The 15026-nt window shown below is 35.2% G+C and overlaps 1 protein-coding gene across 4 annotated transcripts in view; it reads left to right on the top strand.

Moving 5' to 3' along the window:
• Mme (membrane metalloendopeptidase) overlaps positions 1–15026 on the top strand; it is a 142019-nt gene that overhangs the window by 119686 nt on the left and 7307 nt on the right. For all 4 annotated transcript variants that reach the window (XM_033759764.1, XM_010636896.1, XM_010636898.3 and 1 more), the window contains exons 17-20: positions 6227–6285; positions 12316–12435; positions 12987–13120; positions 13245–13310. In XM_033759764.1, the coding sequence (XP_033615655.1) occupies positions 6227–6285; positions 12316–12435; positions 12987–13120; positions 13245–13310 (379 nt within the window). The remainder of the gene's footprint in view (positions 1–6226; positions 6286–12315; positions 12436–12986; positions 13121–13244; positions 13311–15026) is intronic.

The raw sequence follows: 15026 nt of genomic DNA, 5'->3' as shown, positions 1-15026 counted from the left end.
ATGACCTGCTCTGTTCCACACAAGCTGTAATAGATGGAAACTTTACATTTGCACCTTTTATTTTCCCTTTAAGCCAACAAAACTTTTGACGTGTGTTTTGGGGCTATAGCAGAACATTTTATGTACAGAAACAGTTCTGCTTTTCAATTAGCACCCAGAAAAGGGTTTTGTTTTGTTCTGTTTTTGTTTTCAGTGCGGATGGACAAGATAGAGAAGGTAGCTGAATAACGTAAGAGTTGAAGTTTTAGGTAGGTATTTTTTATTATTTCTAAGGCCTTTAAAGCCACAGACAGCATCAACAAAAGGTCCTAACAATCCATTTAAACCTGGACGACTTTTCACAAGAATTCTGGCGCTTTTATTCAGTTAATCTGTTGGGTGGGCCCTGCTCAGGTGGCTTGTGGTTCCAGTTGTCACTGCCCTCTACAGACAGCTGAATAGCAGTGCCGCCCCCCTCCCAGGGTTCCAGATGAGCCAGGTCAGCTCTCAAGGACATGGAAGACCCGTTGATATGTCATGATCCAAATATTTGTTCAGGGCTTACCATGTTGCCAACAACGTCCTAAACCCTAGGGATTCAAGGAAGAAAAAACATGGAACATCCCTGCCTTCATGGGGTTATCATGTAAGAAGACAGGCAAGAGCCTCTTGACAAGTTAAGTGTTATGGATTATAGGGGCTGGGAGACATTTTAATTCTTCCTCATAAATTCTCACGATTACTTTATATCAAGAAAAGAAGTCACCAAAAGAAAATTCTGACGGAAGTAATCCATCCCCTGTATGTCTCTGAAATTGGAAGTTTTTCCTGAATTTGGCTCTCATTTATGTGTGTATACACATATATAAAGTTCTCAAAGACTACAATGATTGTGCCTTGTTTTCTGGCTTTGAATTGTGCAAAAATAGCTAATAGTGTCTAGGAAGAAAGTTGGGCCAGGGAATTTCTGTTACCTTTCCTTAAAGGGGAAGTGGATTTTCTCACTTCTATCAGAATGAGGGTCCTGGCCTCACACAGGTGTGGGGGGTCACTGGGAAGGTTCCACTTATGCTCAGAATGCTCGTGCAGGAATACTAAGGGGCTCAATGAAGTATCTGGGCATACGCTTTTTTCTCCTTTGAATAACACATTTGCCTTGTGGAACAGTGAAAAGAGCACGTGCTGTGGAATCGGGGCGTGATAATGGAGGTGATCAGTTGGAGGGAACGAGCAGACTGGAGCAGGATTCCTGCTTTGCCATTTAGTAAGCTATGTGACCTAAGATAGGCTTTTTCTTTGTAAATGTGAGTTTACTGACTTCTGCCTTGTGTGGTTATTGCACTATGTGTTGTATAACGTGCCTTGCACCAAACTCAGGTGTCTACGAAGTAGCAGCTGTTGCTTTCATAATCCGGTCGTGATGAATCTTTTCATATAACTTCTGGGTAGTGTGAAACCCAGTATACAAAACTTGTTAGGATAAGGGGGACACTGTATTTGAAGAAGTAGTGAGACGTTATTATCCTTATTTTTAAAGAGATTTGCAAGAAAACGGTACTAATCATTGTAATAAAGTTTTTTGCGTGATGCATATCAAGTTTAATAATGGGGAATTTCACAGGAAGATGAGCAAGTTACTTAGTTACTTTCTCCTTGCTGGATCAAAATACCAGACAACCACAGTTAAAGGAAGGATGATTTATTTCACCTCACCGTTTGTAGAGGTTTCAGTCTCTAGTTGGCCGGCCCCAAGACAGGATGATATGGCATAAACCATGGCAGAAAAGCAGTTCATGGTGTGTCAGACAAGAAGCAGCAAGCTTCCTTTTCCTTTTTATTCCATTCAGGCCGCAGGCTTATTGGTCAGTGCCACCCAGACCCAACGTGGGTCTTTCTATTATCCACATCAGAACTACTGTAAACCCAATCAGTGGACTGATTCACTTGTCACCCCCATGATCCAGTCACCTCCCAAAAGCCCCACCTATGAGTGCATGAGGCTTTAGGGGGACATCTAGACAAAAGCCATGACACAGGTCCTCTTCTTCGTTAGTTTAAATTTCTTTCTCGAGTTATCTCACTGTATTTATATTGTGTAGTTTAGTAACCATGATGCGCCTCTGTTTCTCTAACTGGCAATGCGATTACCATCTACATTATAAAGATAATTTGAAAGATGAGTGAAAGCATGTAGCAAACACTGAAGTACTGACGACTGAACATCAATAAATGGAAAGTGTTGCAGTGATTATTGTGACTACAAGATGAGAATTCTCCTTTCCACCAAGGGGTATCTGAAGAAGCTACAGAAAAGCTGTGGCACTCCTGATTTCAAAAGAGTTGCATTGAGACTACTAAATGCTAGAAAATCGAACTAGCAAGGAAAAGCCATTAACTTTTTTTTTAAGTTTCAAAATTACGCAAGAGTGAAAGAGACATTTTATCCCAACTACTTTTGCAATCCAATGGTTTTATTATATCCAAAAGGCTATGGAGCCTATTTCTGCTTTTCTTCTGTGCTATAAAAATGATGCCCATGTGCTTTCATTTCATCACCATTTGGCCTGTTTAGAATAACAAGAGATAGAAGAGAAACACCTGATCCTTCTCCTAAGTGTATTTGAGTTATAATTCCAACCTACATTGTTAGTTTGGCTTTGAAGGCCATGGAGCTTACAGTGAACCTTCTGTGTTCTACTGTAGAATAACCCCAGACAAGAACAAGCTTGACAAAATTACATCTCAGAAATTAAAAGTAAAGTTTCTTACCTCCTGAGAGCCTACCTTCCACCACTACCCGCCCCCTTCGCCCCCTCCCAAACACCAGCAACTCATACACACAGATCCTTGGCCACGGGAGGAGAAATGGGACTGCAGGATACTTGTGTCTTTTCTCAGGGAGGGCTGTTGGCTTTGGGCCACAATGCTTTAAGGGCATCTTCTGGTAACCTATACTATCAGTTATTTCTGCAACACATCAGCACCATTTGATTTTTTCTCCTTCAATCTTATTTTCTTTTCTCTGTGCTACTTTTAGGGCCAAAATTGTCTTTATTTCATAAATGACGAAGAACCTACATCAAGAGAACTTAGAGTTTTCTTGACATCACCATTTAATTAGAAAAAATATTTTCTTTGTTATTAATTTGGCTTTTATATTGACATAGTGAGACACTTCATGATTAACTACAAATATTAGACATTGAGTCTATAGCTACTATCATTCACTTTTAAAAGATACAATCATTTAATCACAGTACTTCCAGTTGTACTGATTGCCAGAAAAAAAATGGCACAAGCCTTTGAATCTGGATAATTCTGCGGTGTGGTCTGAGGATACATCGCGAAAGATCTCAAGGAAGTAAATGCAAAGACTACCCACTAGCACTGTGTAAACTGAGAGCCATAGTTCTAGGAGTGTTCTATGCTCACAAATAGCTACCTGAAAGTATAGTTTTCCTGAAAGTATAATTCACAGTTGACATTTTAATGTGTAAAATTCATTCTGCTGGAAAGTTACAAACATTAATCAAAATGCAATCTAAAGCTTTTCAGTGTAACATAAAAGAGCAGAAAAGCTCTAAAATAAAAGGTATGACATTTACTTTTTAAAAAGCAATAAATACACAATGCGTAATGTAAAAACTTCAGCCATTAATGTCTTAGCTTTGAGGCCAGCTCTTATTGAAGGAATTAGTTTCATGTACAGAGGTGCCTCGGTTCACGAAAGCTCTTTTTTTTTTTTTTTTCAAACAATTTGGGTCACAAACAGATGCATCTGGCAGAATTTTGTTTTTGTTACAAACTGCGTCAGATGACAATAAGGACCTTGACCATCTTTCCCACACAAACACAAATGTAGGTATCTTTCCCAAAATTGTAGAACAAATTAAGTTTCGAAGCATGATGTCACTGTATCTAGTTCCTCTATAACATTTCATTAAAAAACAATTTCACCTGGCATTTTTTCTATTTAATAATCACATTTTTTTCACCAGTTCAGGGCCAATTTGCAAGTATTTCTGTCATTACCCATAAAAGCTCATGCAGAATTCATTGACACTAAATCAGTAGTTCATAATTGAGAAACTTAACCCTAAAAACCACTAAGACCTGAAAAAATGTTAAATAAATTTTTATAATGATTACAGCTTTAATAAATATAAACTGTTCATGTAAGTTTTGTTGCCATATTTGCTGTCAGAGTATAAAGAACAAACACATCAAGAATCCCACCTAAATTCACATAAGCAACAGGATTTCCTCTAGGTAGTTTAAGTACACTTTGATTCTTTTGCCACATTCTTGGAATCGTACTGGACCTATGACTGTACCTAGTGTGAATATATATATATAATAAATATAAACTGTTCATGTAAGTTTTGTTGCCATATTTGCTGTCAGAGTATAAAGAACAAACACATCAAGAATCCCACCTAAATTCACATAAGCAACAGGATTTCCTCTAGGTAGTTTAAGTACACTTTGATTCTTTTGCCACATTCTTGGAATCGTACTGGACCTATGACTGTACCTAGTGTGAATATATATATATATATATAAAATTTCCCTTTATAGTATGTTAGTCACAAAAATGAAATACTGTTACTCTTTATAATTTCTGATCTCTCAATTTAGTGTAACATCTCTGAATTTACAAATACAGTACATGTTTTCTTTGATAGTTACCACAAGTTGTGTGAAAAGCAAATGGAGTTTAATTAGAATAAATAAATAGTCATAATCATCAACATCCAGAAAATAAAATATTGATGTCTTGGCTGTGATGAAATTAGGGAGGACTGATATATCATTCATCCCATCCTGTTTAAACATGATTTTCTATACTTAACAGCAGTAAGGGAGAAACACACAGATCAACATTCTTCCTCTGCAAGCTTGTTACCTTCCTAAAGAAAACTTCACCAGGTTACTAACTGCATTTAAAAGAATTCCACATCCTTTGTATAGAACGTTCTAATCATTTTGTTGGAGACAAAACCCATAGTTAGAGTTTATCAGGCAGTTGTTAAATCTGTAGTCTGTGGCAGTCATTTTTAACGGAACAAAATAGTGCTTAGTCAATAGTTACTGATGTTGTCACTAAAATGATGATTTGGATGGCTGGCTTTGTGCTGCTCATCTGACAAAACAGTCTCAAGAATGTCTTCACTTACCCTCTTTGTACTTATTACTGCAGTCTTCAGTGAGAAGGATAATAATTGTCTTACTAATCTGTGCCCTGAAAGTTGAAAAACTACAATGAAAACATTAGCTAATATACTATTGTATCTTGAGTGTATGCGTATGCGCTGACATTTAGGAGACTATCTGAAGAAAAGAAGAGTCCTTTCTCAATAAATATGTGTTATAGTCTTAAAGATAGGAATATTATTCCTGTTACACAAAAGTGTAACACATAATTGTGGAGATGCATCTTTAATAACATCTGAGCACAAAAGTATGAGAAAATTAGCTCCCACCCTGCAGGATCATATTACCATTGAGGAGTTATTTTTTCATTTTTTCATAAGCATCTTTCTCATCTCTTCAAGTAAACTAGATTCTCATGCAATCAGGGACCATACATTACAAAGCCTCTAAATACTCTATAAAGCCATAGTCATTGTGTAGACAAAGTAACAATGTCTTTAAGGCTGCCTGGATTTCACTTTAGAGTCACACAAAAATATACCTTTGTTCAATTGTTCAGGATACTACATTTTTTAAAAATAATTTTAAAGAGCAACAATTAAAGGTATGTTGCTCCAAGATAATCTGCCTGAAATATCTTAGTTCCCCCCAAAAGACTTTGTAAACTAGAAATTACAAAAAATTTAAAGATACTTGAATCTGAAGTTTTAATGACCTGTTTAATATTTTGTCAACTGCTCCAGAATTATTGGCGTATTTAGTATTAAGAACATAAAGCTAAACACATTTTGATACAATCCTAACCCACTGCCATTCCTGAAGAGATATACGATTATAGATTTTACTCTGTCAGATGCCTCCATAAAAATTCATGCAAATGAATTAACAAATTGTAGACTATTATCTATGTTGAATTTTCAAGAAACAGAAAAAGTTTCAAATGAACTTTCACCTAGTAAGCTAATTTTAATTAATTAAATATATTTCAAATAGAAAGTTAAAATTCCTCTAGGAGTAGGTAATATTTTTGTGGTGAGTACATTGAGTCAAACAATGAAGTATCTTTTTAAAAATGTTCTTATGTTTTTCATAGGTGGATAAGTGGAGCAGCTGTCGTCAATGCATTTTATTCTTCAGGCAGAAATCAGATAGGTAAGGTATATTTCTAAATAATTCTTTAATATTTCTCTCTTGTTCCCAACTCATAATGTATAGTGTGACCAGTTTATAATATAAAACAAAACTTCAGCTAACACTGTTATTGATTTATTAAGTGTATTTCATGTACATGTTTTCATTATAATGGAAAAATTTAAATTAGTACCAATCATAGTAAGTTTTTTTTACAATATTCTCATTTATAACTAAAATGGTTTCTCTCTTATTTCTAAGTAGTTTATTTGTAATTACTTTTAAAAGTCCTTTTTCATTATTTCTATAAAATAATATTGACTTTCAGACTTACTAAACATCATCATTTTAAAATACTTCTAGCTTTGAATAGCAAAACTTTTGTAGATCTGAATCTCCTGGTAATTATGTGTGCTGGCTGATAGAGAGGGCCCTATTGTATAGCATCTTCATTCCAGAAGCCACTAAAGAGTTCAGAAATTTGAAAACTCAATTATATTATATTGAAACGTGAAATTGGGGATTAAAAAGGCAAAATTATGGATGTTCACTAATAGTGATGTCTCAGAAGTACACATAAAATCAATACATGACTGATATAAGGAATAACTGAATTCCTTCATATAACAGATTTATATTTTTTCACCTCCAGATTAGGCTTGGATATCTTTAAACTCTCTGTTGTTACAAACCTCTTATTTCAAAAGGTTTTTAGTATGTATAACAATATATCCCACTGATTCAGTACTACCAGAGATATGTAAAATGTACAGTAGAGGCTGACTTCTCCAGGGATACTCAGATTCCCTCTTCATTTTTCTAAGTGTGATCCAGAATCAAGAGGGATGGTCCTTACAAGCGCAAGGACCTGAGTTCAATCCCCGGTACAAAAAAAATAAAAATTAAATTTAAAAAAAGAGAGAGGGATGGTAACTCCACCATTGTTGTAAACTACTCATTTTATATCTTTTTGGAATTATCGCACCAATTTGATTATTAATTATGAAATTTTTTCAAAATATTAATCAATGATTTAAAAACAGACTTTTAAGTATCTTCTTTACTTTAAAGCTTAATTATACCTTCTTTGCTTTTAATCCTAGAAAAAGATGCATTAAGAAGCTGTTTACATTTTCTTCTAGTATTTTTATGATTTCCGTTTTTGGAATAAATTTTTCTTTAATCCAGAATTTATTTTGATACATGATATGAAAACAAATTGTACAATCAAAAATGTTATGTTTATGTCACAAAAATAAGACATGTACATCTAAGTTAAATTCGGTCATCTCAAAGTCTAAGCTAATATGTTTTCCAGATAAGGAAATAATTATTTAAACCCAGATGAAACCTGCTTACTGATCAATATTTCAGAGCTCAGGCAATCAATCCTTTGTAATATATTATTTTAGAAAACAATCACAGTTGTTTTTCTTAGAAGTATCTTTATGTTTGGAATATCTTCACTTTGAATATCTCTCTTTTTAAAAAAAATACAATTCTGTGGATTGAACCCAGTGACTGATGCATGCTAACCACACTTTACCTCTGAGACAACCCTAGCCCTTGGAGACCTCTTTTAGTATTCAGCAACTCTATCATTATAAGATGCAGTTCATTCTATACTGAAAACCCGTCCTTTTAACTAAACTTGAGTACAATCCCAAAGCAAAGTAGGCAACTAGCCCCTTATTTTTACATCAGGGCAGACTGAGGAATATACTTTCATTTCAGTCTAGCTCAAGGAGGACCCTGAATCCTATCAAGCTAGTGCTGATTTATCAAGGAGAGAGACCAGGAAGATCTTTGTACAACTATAGCATGTTCATAACTTCAGCCTTTCTCTGGGCACTGTTAAACAGGAACTTGCAGCCCAGCCTGGTGGTACATACCTGTAATTCCAGCATTGTTGGAGTCTAAGGGAAAAGGATTCCAAATTCATATCCTACCTGGGTGACTAGCAAGACACTGTCTCAAAAATTATTTATAGATAGATAGACAGACAGACAGATAAGGGGTGTAGCTCAGTGGGAATGTTTCTCGGGTTTGATCTTCAGTAAAACACACACACACACACACACACACACACACACACACACACACACACACACACACACACACACACACACACACACACACACACACACACACACACACACACACACACACACACACACACACACACACACACACCGGACAGGAACTTGCATTATTCCTAATTGTAGCAAATCCTTGGAAGTTCAAAATTGGTTCACGTAAGAGATTTTCTGATTAGGGAAGAGCTAGAAATATTCTTATTTGAATTTAAGCATACAGAAAAAAGTAAAAGTGGTCTACCATTTCACAAAATGGACACAGTTACCCTCTGAATCAAGAATTGGCTATGAAACACATTCTTAATATATAAAAAACAGCTTTTCAAACCTTTTTCAAGATAAACTCAACTGATGAAAATATTGAATAAAAAGCTTGCAGTAACAGCAGTTCAGAGGAGGGGAAATGTTATGCAAGAAAAGTTTTTCAAGTATGCATTTTGTTTGTTTAACCATTTAAATCTTCACAGTGGGGATTGTCTTAACTAAAACTAACCAAATGTTCAGATCATCTTTCTCCTTGATAGAAATATGTGTGTATGTAAATACACCCATTTACATATTTTTCAACAACACTGTGTTCATGGGTTTGGTATAAGGCCCATTACAAAATTTGAGTTGATACAGAAACACGTGCAACGTAAATGCACCTTCACAATATAGATATATAAAATGCCCCAAATTGGATTGTATATAATTTCTTATGAGATTGGTCATTTTAGGTTGTTATATGAAACAAATAACTTTGATCCCCAGTACCAAAATATAAAATAAAATAAATAGCTTAATGGTCCTATAGAGAGTTACTCATGCCATTCATTTCTATTTTTAATTGACTCTCAATCATGTTTAGTCAGAAATTGTGCATGGACCATATTCACATCTGTACCCACCATCCACCTCTTCACATTGACAAAAAGTCAACTTTCAGGACAAGAGAGCTACTAAGTATATTTCATTCAATGTTCCTCCTCCTTGAGCATTTATTTCATAGAGCTCTGGAAACTTTCCATGCCACATCATTAGGAAAACTGCACTAGGATATTTTATCAGAGGTTTTTCTATCAGTTCCAGGCACTATTCAATCATCTTATTAAACCTAAAAATCTTCAAGTCAAAAGAAAAGTCTTAATACTACTGTGTTCTATTTATCTTTCATTAAAATTGGGGTAAGATTCTTGTAAATCAATTTTTTAAATTTTCATAAATGTCTAAATTATTTAGTGTGTGCAGCCTGCAGTCTATGAATACATTGAGATGCTTAGATTTTCTCAAATGTTTTCTTCATTCTTAGAAGCTAACAGTGAGAAATTCAGTGAATGTTTCTAAACATTTTGCTACTCCACTCAATACAAAAAGAATATTTAAATATTTTTCACCAAAAAAATTTTGCATGATTACAAACGACTTTTATGTGAAATATCCTAAAGTTGAATAGCGTGCAACTTTAACATATGAATTAGGGAAATTGCTGGGTCAAGGCCAAGGAGGTAAAAGAGAGGGAAGAAAAAAATCCAATCTTTTGTTTCATGGACTAATGATTTACCTAATTAATTAACTTTTTGAGAATTGTGAACATAAAAAAATGCACAACTAAGCAGTTACTTAGAAGCAACAATTGTGAAATTGACTTGTAACACCAATAAATTTTAGCTGACAGTTTAAATGGGAGATCATCATTTGTAAAGTTGAACTTGAAGACTAGTATTTAATATGAGCCACAAAAATCCTATTACTTGCTTGAAGGATGGCATATAAAGGTATAATTAAATCAGCAGGATCTTTATAGTTAATGTTTAGTCTTGATAGCACATTTCATAAGAGCATTTATATAATGGGCGGATTTTAATCAAAGTACATAGTGTGGGAGATAGTGTTCACTTTAAGTTAATAAAATGCTTCACATAATTTTTATATTTTAAGCTAAAAATAATTTCTTGGCACTGTTTAGCTCAGGCAGCTACATGTGAGTTATAACTTTTATCACAATTCTCCAAGGCCAAAAGTACTTTTTTATTATTTTGTCATATAAACGTTATGGCAACTTTCCAATTTTTTTAAAGGTCTGGGGAGCTATTAAATTTCAAGATTGTTTTTCCTCTGCAAATATCTAATATTTGTCACTGAAACCCCTGTAAAGTTAGGTCATATTTAATCTAAAAGATAAGTAAACAACATTTGTTTTTGTGTGTTAACTAGATCTTAAATTTCTTATAATCAGAGCCCTTCTCTTATATTGTTGATATTCCCCAGCAATGGCCCAACTTTAGTTTTTGTGCTTTGTGTTTTGTTTTGTTTTAATTACAAAACATAACGTCTCAGTGGGGACAAGGGGAAAAAACTGAGAACCAAGACCTGGCATGTAAAGGTACAAGGTCCCAGTAATGAATGTAACTGTACTGTATACCTAGAATGTACCAATAAATAAAATTAAAAAAAAAAACATGACATCTCTGTTACTTGGTGGATACTAGAGTTTTAAAACATGAGAAGTAAAATTACTAGAATATAACCATAATTTTATATAAAATTATAAATAATTTTAATTCATTTCTAAGTTCAAAGATTAATCAACTCTAAACAACATTGTCCCAAAACAATGTTTCTTTATGAAACAAGAGAAATATGTTTCAATGGAAGAGAATGAAGGCACTTTATGTAATTCACAAATAGTGAAGGTATAGCTGGACTGGAGTATTCATTGCACTGATGGGAAGGGGCAGGAAATGGAAGGAAAGGGTCATGGAGACGAAGGACAGAAAGTTTTTGTATTTAGTTGGAGAGCAAGGATAAGTCAAGTAGAGTTTCTCAGTAGGAAAGGAGTAAGGATCCGAGTTAAACTTCAACCTGGCTACTGAAAAGATTAGCAGGATAGATATGATTTAGGATAAATTATAGTTTGGAGAGACGAAAGGTGAGAATAGTTAGGAAAGAGATCATTCTTGAGGAATGAGCATGAGAGAGTTAGGTGAGGAAGGCTGCTGGAAGAAAGGTGGGTCAGCCGGGCTGTTTCTCAGTAGACCACAAATGACTGTACCAGAGAAAGGACGTCTAAAATAAATAGAGGAGTTCGTTGTTGGTAATTGGGACCCTTAAAGTGCTATTAGCAGAAACAATAAATTCAAGAGTGTGATAACTTAGACAGGAAAATGAATTAGATGTTTGACACAGTAAAGTGTTTGTGAGGCCTAAAAATGGAGAAAGTTGCTCATGTATTTACCAAATTCGTTAAAACACCTTAGTAAGTTAAGATTACTATTAATTAGTGTTACGATTAATTAGTGATTACACAGTTCCTGAACCTTGTCTATCTTACGTTCCAAGCACTACTCTGGTTTTAGGTTCTGGAGAAAATGAACTAAAAGACAAATAGACCAGAAAACAAACAAACAAATGAATTTATAGACATACAAATCTCTACTCTTAAAGAGCTAATAATTGAAGTGGTGGAACAACTGAAGTGGGCAGATAGGAATCATAAACAAAGAAACAATGCAAGGTGATCCGTGGAAGTAAAATTACCTGATAAAGGTGTGCCCTTGAATTAGTGACTCTGTTTATTTAAGACGCTATTGTAGAGGAATGAAATCTTTTAAATGACCTTTTATGAAACAGTGTTTCTTCCGAATTATTTTTAGGGGTGAAAGGACCTTCTGAATGTAGATTCTAACTTTTCCTCGCCCTAAACTCCTTTCAGCAAAAAATGAGTTTAAAAGATATTGCAAAGGGGGCCATGATGAATAAATTATAGATCACGATGCCACTTCAGGATGATCTCTTTGTTGTCTTGATCTTTAATAAAACACTTTTCTTTGTTTCTACCACAGAAGATTTTTTTGTATAGACCTAAGGAAAACTGACTTAATAGAAAACAGTTTAGAAAATAAGAAGCCAATGCTAGTCCCTCTGTCCTGGGATAATGCCGCAAATAATCTGCAGCCGTCTTCTCTTCCTGCAGTCTTCCCAGCCGGCATTCTGCAGCCTCCCTTTTTTAGCGCCCAGCAGTCAAACTCATTGAATTATGGGGGCATCGGCATGGTCATAGGACATGAAATAACCCACGGCTTCGATGACAACGGTAAAGAGCGGTTCATATTTTCCTTTGCTGTATATCCGCACCAGTTTGAAAAGAGAGTATAACTTCACTTATTCACCAGTGCATCGTTGACCTAATTTTACTGTGCTTTGTGGTTTCTTTAAATTGTTGCTGTAGAAGAAAAGAAAATTTAATAAGTATTTAAGTGATGTGTACTTGCATTCTAAAAGAATAAAATATTCACTCAATGAGATAAAAAATTTTTTAAATATTCACGATGAGAAAATTATATTCTACTAAGCAGATTTTAAGTTTCAAAGAAAGCTGAGAAGAATAGAAGTAAAGACATGAGGTATGTAAATAGGTTAGAGTTGAAGATATAACAAAAGTTGGTTCACAAGAAAGGTACAATTGTTTACAAGATCTACCAAGTGTCTATTAAAGTGTGTAAATGAAGAAGAATTACAGTTTCTTTCATCATCTGTCCAATTTAATGCTCTCCCATGTAGCAGTATTATAGCCCTTGCACTTTAATGAAAGATATCTGTAATCTTGTTATGAGTTTCCATTTTACTTAAACAAATATATTACAGGCAGAAATTTTAACAAGGATGGAGACCTGGTTGACTGGTGGACTCAACAGTCTGCAAATAACTTCAAGGACCAATCCCAGTGCATGGTGTACCAGTATGGGAATTTCACCTGGGACCTAGCAGGTGGACAGCATGTATGTCGTTGACAGTTTCTGGGAAACTTTTATATGTGCTCAGTTATAAGTTGATTATTGATTTTTGCTTTTTTTAATTATTGATGTTTTTCTTAACATCTGATGAAAGGTCTCTTTCTAACAGCTCAACGGAATTAATACATTGGGAGAAAACATTGCTGATAATGGTGGTCTCGGCCAAGCGTACAGAGTGAGTAATTTTCTTCCAGCTGTGCTTATTTATCGTATCTAATCATTTATTTAAAGACTTGTGCAAAAGGACTTGTATTAAATGAGCAATAATTGGAAATAGAAAATGGAAAAGATGTGAGGAGAAATTGGGTTGTAAATATGGTAACCGTAGGAGTTGATATAGTCGAGAGAGTTGAATACTATTCTCGCGTTTCAAGAGAAGCAAAGAAGAAACACTGCATGTTATTTCAACAGAGATGAGCATATGTGATAAGTCTTGTGGTACCTCTGTCTAATCCCATCACTTTGGGAAGCTGAGCTGGAGAATCTCAGTTTGAGTCCAGCTCAACCTAGCAAGAGTAATTTCTTGACTTCGTGACACCTTGGAAGGGAAGGCCAAGAAAGGAAGTGGAAAGGGAGAGAAAGAATCACTGAAATAAATTTCTTTAAAACGATGCCTCAGAAGATTATTTCAGAATTTTTGGGTCAGTATAATGAGTAGGACCCTCAGTTTCCCCACAGGTGAGGTAATTTTAGGGGGACAGTCATCAGCGTAAACCACAAGTATAACGTAGTAAGCCACAGTCTGTTCACAATAATACAGGTAGGGTCTGGAAGTGATGTGGCTCCAGTATGTGGCTTTGAAATTGGCCCAGTTAGTGCTCTCACAGAAGTGTTATCAATGGGCATCACTTAGAATCTCATTTGCCCTTCCGCTCCTTACATTCAGTAAAAATTTTTGTGAGAGCTTTTCTATGGGTTTGGCTGCCCTAAGTGCTGCGGATAGAACAACAAACCTTCCAATAAAGATGTCATCATTTGACGACCCGAGGAAGAATTACCCACAATACAGAACATATGCACAACGCGGTACTATTCTGCCATAAAGAAAGATAAACTTTAGTCATTTATAGGGAAATGGATACACCTTGAGACCACGTTAAGTGAAATAAATCAGACACACAGGCTTAAATATCCTATGGTTTCTCTTATATGAGAAACCCAAATTATAAATAAAGAGCAAAATAAAAGATGGCTTATAGGAGGTAGGAAGATAGCCCTTTCTCCCATGGGAAGGTGATCAAGAGATGGGGGGGGAGAAAAGGGGATGAGAAAAGGATTTGAGATGAGTTATGTACATGTGCCATCTCCACACAAGGAGCATAAATATTGTGTACTGCAAACAGGTACACTACTAATAAAAATAGATTCATAAAAGCTGTAGGAAATACTATGTGCACAAGAGAAAATAAGGATTTTCGTAAGAGTGGAGGAATGATTTTCTTGAAACAACAAGTAGTGGTGAAGAGATTGAGTTGCTTCTCTCGACCATGAAGTAGCCCACAGGTGAGAGAGAATGGCCCAAATCTACTTCAGGTTGTGAAGGAACAAGGTGTTCCCAGGATAGAACCAGACATCTCAAAGAATACTCAGGGAGTGGAAGAGGGTATGGGGTTATCTGTTCACCGCAAAAATGTTGAATTAGTGAAAAGGAGAACTCTTGTGATTGCATCAAAGAAGAGGAAGCCTCAGAACAGTATAGAGAGATGGCAAGTTGATCCATTTGAAGCTTGGGAGATTAAAGCAGCTGAAAGTTTCTGAAAGAATGAATCCCAACCCAAACCTGGAGATGGTCAATTGCTGCTCCTTGAATGCTGAGGTGTTTTTGTTGTTGTTTTTGGTTTTTTTGGTTTGGTTTGTTTTTGGGTTTTTTTTTTTTTTTTTTTTTTTTTTT

This window comes from Fukomys damarensis, unplaced genomic scaffold, assembly GCF_012274545.1.
Source record: "Fukomys damarensis isolate Sample0158 unplaced genomic scaffold, DMR_v1.0_HiC HiC_scaffold_37, whole genome shotgun sequence".
NCBI classification, from domain to species: Eukaryota; Metazoa; Chordata; class Mammalia; order Rodentia; family Bathyergidae; genus Fukomys; species Fukomys damarensis.
The sequence above is the reverse complement of the archived record's forward strand: the minus strand, read 5'-3'. Positions and strand labels throughout refer to the sequence as shown.